Below are 300 nucleotides of genomic sequence, written 5' to 3' on the forward strand. Positions count from 1 at the left end.
ACATTGAAAAAAGTTCGTTTTGCTTTGATGAGAAGTGTGTAAAAATAGGGTTGTATATAATTATTAAAGATAAACATTTTGTAAAGCAAATGAAAGTATATTTAGAGAACAAAAAAATGTTCGATAATTCGTTAAAAATTTATAATCCCAAAGGAAGTGAAAAAAATGAAGAAAATGCAAAACATGTAGAATATAATAAAATTATGGGGGAAGAGAAAAAATTTTATATGCCTATAAAAAAAAAATTGGATGGTGATATATTAAAAAACGATGAATACTTTAAAAATATCCTTTTGGATA

At 23.0% G+C, this 300-nt stretch overlaps 1 protein-coding gene across 1 annotated transcript; it reads left to right on the top strand.

Moving 5' to 3' along the window:
* On the top strand, nt 1-300 carry PRSY57_0014100C (hypothetical protein; the record flags this gene model as incomplete). Its single annotated transcript, XM_020114217.1, has 1 exon — nt 1-300. A coding segment is annotated over one exon (300 nt), but the record flags the coding sequence as incomplete, so codon positions are not given.

The sequence above is a fragment of the Plasmodium reichenowi genome, assembly GCF_001601855.1.
Source record: "Plasmodium reichenowi strain SY57 chromosome Unknown, whole genome shotgun sequence".
NCBI classification, from domain to species: Eukaryota; Apicomplexa; class Aconoidasida; order Haemosporida; family Plasmodiidae; genus Plasmodium; species Plasmodium reichenowi.